Raw genomic sequence first — 6830 nt, forward strand, 5'->3', positions numbered from 1 at the left:
GCAGAAGAAATGAGCTTAAAATGTGATGTAACATCCAAGATAAATAGAATCCTGGCCCACTTGTGCCTACATTAACATGGACAATTGCTTTAATTGGCTCTGCTTTGCCAACCAAGCAGTGCCGTAATTGAGAAAAAGACCCAAAATAGAAAACAAGGGACCTCATCTGTAGCCAATCCACTGATGGTAATGAGAGCAGAGGGTGAAAAATGCAAACTAACATTTTCTGTTAGCTCTGATAGTTAAAGTTTTTGTTTTTATGTTTCCCAGGTTGTCTCAGGTCCACAAATACAAAGTGATAAAAAGTGGAAAGAGGTAGCTGTAAGTGTTCCCTCTAAGATGAGTTAGTGTGAGCTAGCTCACAGTTTTTTAGCCTCCAGTTCACACATTTTTGTCTTAGCTCAGGAAGGATGGCTCCAGAGCAAACTAATTTATGCAGTAGCCAAATCGCTCGCTCACAACTTTAATGCCAGTGACTCACAAAATAGAATTTTTGCTCACAAGACTCCATAGCTTAGAGGGAGTATCATCATAATTTCTTAGGACAATGTTTCTACAGCAGCTGCAGAAACAAGGAATGGGTCCATCCTCTCCTAAATGTCCCAGCTACTCCCCTGCCTCAGAAGCATCACAGATAACTGGTATGCAATTTGATAAAGGGACGTTTTCTACTCGATTCCAAGATTGTAAACCCACACATGTGGAAGTTCCACTAACATTATTAGTATTGCTCTCTCAGAGCAATTTACATAAAGCTCCTACTGGCCTCCAATTCAGGCTATAAAGCTCCTACTGGCCTCCAATTCAGGCTATGGATCAGGCGCCCTGTCGCTTCGCTTTACAGCATTAGGCGCTCCCCGACAAGCTCCAAGTAAGGGACAAAGTTTTGGTAGCATATGAAAATCTGCAGTTGGTACATCTAATGTTTCCTTACCACATCTACAGATTCACATCCAGCCCTGCTGTTTCAGACCAAGAGTCTAATTAGACCAGCATCCTGTTTGCGACAGTGGCCAGACAGGTGCTTCCAAGAAGAAGCCACCCAAGCAGAACATGAAGGCAACAGCTCTCTGCTACTGTATTCAAAGGCACTTTGCCACTCAACACAGGTTAGGCTAACCCCATTTTCATTGCTATCATCCATTAACCAGTCTTGCCCTTTCCCAAGGTAATGGCCAGCTATCCCTTCACAGTGAATTCCATAACTAACCCATTACCCATAATTTGGACACACATGAATATACGAAGCTGCCACTGTTTCATCTACCCCAGCAGTTTCTGCTCCAACACGCAGTGGCACGGCAGGGTCTCAGAAAAGGTCTTTTCAAATTCTCCTCTCCTTTTAGTTGGAGAAATCAAGGACTGAACTTAGGACCTTATGCATGCCAAATGTGTGCTCGAGGACTGCGCTATGACTTCTTCCCAAATATTATTTTCCTTTTGTCTCCTCTAAACGTATTGCTAATCAATTCATTGTGGGATCCCAAGTCTTGACATTATAAGTAAAAGGCAAAATCTCTCTCTCTCTCCCTCCCCCTACTCTCCCCTCCACACCATTATAATTTCACAGACCTTTATGGTGTCCTACTTTAGTTGTCTTACAAAAAAAGGCTCGAGCAGCGTGAAATCCTTTAGCCGTTTCTGATATGAAAGGTGCTTCAGTATTCCAGGTGTGGCCATGCCATACATTTCTATAAGGCCTCACACTATCGGCCATATTATTTTCTGCCCCTTTTCAATAATTTCCAACACTGTCAGCCTTTGCCACTGTCATTGCCCACTGACTAGGTGTTTTCAGGGACCTACCCAACACCAGCTTCTTTTTTTGTTATATAGTCTCAACCATTCATAGTCCATTAAGTGTATATATGAAGCAGTGAGTAGGCTGCCCAAATGTGAATAATTTTGCATTTATTGACACTGAAACATCTGCTATTTTGTTGGCCATTCACTCAGCCTGGAGAAAGCCTTCAGTGACTGCTTAAGGATTTTGCCATCTTGAATAACCGAGGATTAGTTTTTGATAATTCTTTCCACTATAACTCACATACACAGAGAACCAGACAGGTTTAGTAGTTAGGGTGTCAGATCGGCGCCAAGGTGACCTGGATTCAAATCCCCACTCAAGCCATGAATCTCACTAAGAGGATAATCGTAAACAGAATGACACCCTTCTAAGCCTAGAAGGGTGCAACTCTGCTTATGGCTCTGTAAGTGAATTCAAGCAAGTCACTCTCTCTCATCATAAACTACCTCACTGGGCTGTTGTGAGGCTAAAATAGAGGAGATGAGAACGGCATATGCGGCTCTAAACTCCTTGGAGGAACAGGGGTAGCTCCTTTGAAGTAGTTACAAAACCCACTCAGCTGTCTGCACACGAACAATACACTGCTGTGCACATCTGCAACCTTCTAAGTCCAGTGGGTTTGAGAGGGTATAACTCTACTCAGGATGGTGCTATAAATGGATGTTCAAAACCAAGGCCACATATATTTCAGTTCTGAATGCAAATGACATCATTAGCATTGCAAGGTTGCCTGGCATTAATGTAGTCAGTTCATTCCTGTCAAAACAAATCCTGTAAACAAACTGAAAATTTAGCAATCTGCATCTCTCAAATTTCAACTATTGGTCATTTCAAAACCTTTGATTTTTGTGGAAAACTCTAAGCCTGGATGGTAAAATTTAGATGAGAATGCATGTTTTTCTGCCACAAATTCTGTTGGCTTCCAAAAGAGCAGAGGCCCCAGAACTGCACAGCAACTACCAGATGTGCCTTTCTTATGTGATCTCACCATTTATACTTGATACATGGAGGCATAATGAAGAGGCTACCCTTGGTGAGCTGCAGGGGCAAAGACAGAAAGGACACACTCTTTGTCTGTCCCTGGGTTTCATGCAACATGATTAGCACCCTGAAGAGTTAGAAATCTACAAGATAAAGCAAATTTCAGATGTGACTGGAGACTCTGATGGTCCCTTATAACCTTGGAGTCTCAGAAATTTCAATAACAGTTGTGCATACGTTGTTGTTATTGTCATTTTTATTAAACTTGGTTTCTCCCAGTGGCTCAGCCCCCGTGGCATTGATGTTGCACAAGAACCCAGCCCAGCAGATGATGCCAGACGAAGCTTGCCACTCACTGCCCACTTACCTAAGCGAGAGGTCTGCTTGCGTTTGATTTCAACAAGCTTTGGGATAGGGTAGGGTCCATAGCAATGAGTGAATATGACAGCCAGTTGCTGACTAATAACTTCATTCTAAAACACACAAAATACAAAATGAAAGGTATAGCTAGCAGATTAGAAGAGTCACTCAGAGTCACAACACATGCACAGTAGGTTCTGGTAATGTAAATTTCACATTTTTCATGAATACCGTAACTTTCAGCATTTTATGGAGTATCTCAAACAATTGCTCTAGGATGTATTGGATCCTCCTCTTGTTATCCAAGTCAGCTGACAGGCTACAACAGTGGACGCAATGTGCAAGCATCTTAGGTGTAGCTTTGTTGCTGTAACCAGTGTTCCCTCTAAGCTGAGTTAGTGTGAGCTAGATCGCCATTTTTTAGCCTCCGGCTCACACATTTTTGTCTTAGCGCAGGAAGGATGGCTCCAGAGCAAGCTAATTGATGCAGTAGCCAAATCGCTTGCTCACAACTTTAATGCCAGTAGCTCACAGAGTAGAACTTTTGCTCACAAGACTCCACAGCTTAGAGGGAGCATTGACTGTAACTACACAATATTTGTCTTTTTAAACATGATGAGGTTACGGAGAAATGGGGTGTGTATGGGGAAGTCAGTCTTGTCCTACCAAAGTTCTGAAAAATCACAGTATCTGTCCAGCTTTATAAATACTTTGACCCTGAGAAGGCTGGAGAGAATAAAATGTATGGCACAGTTCACTGTATTCAACAGAAGAGGAAAGGGAGAAAAGATACTGTAGAAGAAAGATCATCACATGTGATTGGGAAATCAGAAAGAAATATACAGAAAATACAAGATGAATTGCACACTGCAAATGCAACCAGATTTGAAAACTGAGGGTAGAACAATGTGCATGCACAAGGGTGCAAAAACATGCAAATCTAAATGGACCTACCCACACTACATTTTCCCTAGGTGTCCCTAAGTTGGGTTGGAATCTGTGCCTCCCTGGTATGAGTAGGGATAATTTGAATCAGGTCCAGAGTGTACAGGGAGAAGGAGCTCAAGCTCCCCCTGTGCTGTTTTCCTGACCTTTAACAACCCCAGGGATCACTATTTGCCCCACTGGGGAAACCTACATGTACCCTGTCAGTATTCTTGGAGCACTCAATGCAGTAAACCGAGCCACCCCCCATGCCATTTCAGGTCAGAAAAAATGGCATGGGGGAGCTTAATCACCCCTCCCCACATACCATGGTCCTGATCCAAATCAAGTCCACATGCACCTGTGAGGCACAGACTCCCCAAACAACTGCCAACCCAACCCATGGCCATTCCCAGGAAAAAAAAGTATTGAAGGCAGGGCTGGGCTACTTATTCAAAAACAGAAATCACATTACGATCCCTCCTACATTGTTCCATTTCAGATCACAGGCAAGAGAATTCACTTCTGGAATGCAACCCTACATGAAATCTTCCTGGAAAACTAAAATATCGAAGAGAAGGGCTGTGGTTTTGCCTTCTAACTAACAAACATCTGTACATGTCAAGAGTTTTCTGCATGCCAGACCTGCAATTTGACATAGAATTACCAAATTGTTTCTAGCATGTTATTCATCTGAAAATGGGGATCAGCCTTAGGCAGGTTATATGTGAAAATTATATCTACAAATTAAAACTAGGTCCAGGGTTGCAAGAAAAGCATTCTGTTTAGCCGCACTCCAGGAAACAACAGCTGTTTCCCAAGGAGCCTCTCTCACATCCACTGTCTTTTCAAACCCACTTCCAGCTAGCCTGAGGAATCAAAGGGATGCTGTGTCCATCTATCATTAAACAACATTTATATTCTGGTAGGTAATTATCTCCCTTCTGACCCATTTGCCTTCAGTAACAAATAATGGAACCTGGCAGGTCTGCCTGTCTTCAGATTTAACTTCCCTATCAGCTGAGTCAAAAGATGATCTGAATTGGGTACCACGTGTGCCAGAATTGACGGGAATGTCACTTCTGACAAAGATACAGTGGGGAACCCAGACATAACCTGTGTAAACCATACTGTGCAACTAAGCAGCACTAAACGCTAATCTTGAATGATCAATAATCTTACAGCAAAATTCTGTCTCAGGAGTATCCTTTCAGAATAGGGTAGGGTTCCCCCTGCCCCCCCCCGAAGGGAGATCATAGATATCTGTACAGGGAGACACTATTATTATGTCCCTTAAGTAAAGGTAAAGGTTTCCTTTGCTTGAAAGCCAGTCGAATCCAACTCTAGGGGGTGGTGTTCATCTCTGTTTCCAAGCTGAAAGCCAGCACTGTCCAAAGACTTCTCCGTGGTCATGGGGCCGGCACGACTAAACGCTGAGGCACACAGAATGTCGTTACCTTCCCACCAAAGTGGTACCTATTTATCTACTTGCAGTTTCTTGCTTTCAAACTGCTAGGTTGGCGGGAGATTATGTCCCTTATCCATATGTAAATGGATAAACTGATTTTTAATACAATAATGTCATATTTTATGGCCAGATAATCTATATATCTAATAGCCAAGGGTCCCCTCTGTGTGTGGACATCTAAATCTGCACATTGGGAGCACCTGGAGGGTAAACAGATTTTCCTGCACACTTAGGACAATCCCTAGGGGTGCAGAAAAATCTGAAATGTTGAAAAAACTATACGGGGGATACTTAAATCTCCCCAAAAGTAAAAGAGCATTCCCTGTGCATGCACAGAGAATGCAGTCACTGCTGGGAATTGTGACAGAGGTAGAAAATGGCAGCTGCAAGGAAGGTTGGAGGCTGGGAGCCGCACAGGGCTCACTGCAGCTGTTGGGGGGAAGAAACCTCGGTAGGCCTTGAGGCTGGAAGCCACACAGGGCTCACTGCCATTGCTGCTGTGGTGGTGGGGAGGCCTTGGCGGGCTGGGCAGCTGGGAGCCATGCAGGGCTCACTGCCATTGCCACTGTGTGTGGGGGGGAGAAGCCTGGGTGGGCCTGCCTGCTGAGCTCACCTGCGGCCACCTCCTCCTTCTCCTCTTCCATGCGGAGCTCCTGCTGCTTCTGCAGGCTGAACACCCAGGAGCCGTGGGGAATACCCCCCCCCCATATCGTTCTTGTCAATTTCTATCACTTTAGAGACAGAGGAGAAGTTAGAATTATCTTTTTCTTTTAGATTCTTTTCTAAATTGTTTTTTCTTTTCTTTTTTTTGGATTTCTCTATTTCCCAATAAAATCCTTTCTGGTGTTAAATGCTCTGTATCAGTGTGGTTCTGAAACTTCATTATGTCCTTACGCAATATTACTAACTTGAATAAAAATTAGAAGAGTTTGGGAAGATCCCACACCCAAAGAGTCAGGAGAGATAATCAGCTTTCATCCTAAGTATTCCTTCACAAGTAATCTGTGCTTTGGAGAAGACATGTTATGTAGGGACTCAGTGGCAGTGAAACATCCCTGTGGCAAATCCCAAAAGGAGATGCCTCAGAACTCACAGAATCCTAGCCACACACTCCTGTGCCTCTCTTAACTAGTTCCCAATCTTAACGTCCTCCCTGTACAAACACACACACAACTTTCGCAATATTTCACTTTCAATGTGGGTAGTCTGGGACCTGTTACTCCACTCTTGCTTTAATTTCCAGTTAGCTTGCAACTCACACCTTGGAAATCATTGACTATAATCTTCAGT

At 43.5% G+C, this 6830-nt stretch overlaps 1 protein-coding gene across 1 annotated transcript in view; it reads right to left on the reverse strand.

Annotated features, from left to right (window-relative positions):
- Nucleotides 1-6830, reverse strand: part of BTBD11 (BTB (POZ) domain containing 11) — a 371102-nt gene that overhangs the window by 9625 nt on the left and 354647 nt on the right. The window contains 1 exon segment of the mRNA XM_015427577.1: nt 3156-3261. Coding sequence (XP_015283063.1) covers nt 3156-3261 — 106 coding nt within the window.

The sequence above is a fragment of the Gekko japonicus genome, unplaced genomic scaffold (assembly GCF_001447785.1).
Source record: "Gekko japonicus isolate JY-2015 unplaced genomic scaffold, Gekko_japonicus_V1.1 scaffold28, whole genome shotgun sequence".
Taxonomy (NCBI): domain Eukaryota; kingdom Metazoa; phylum Chordata; class Lepidosauria; order Squamata; family Gekkonidae; genus Gekko; species Gekko japonicus.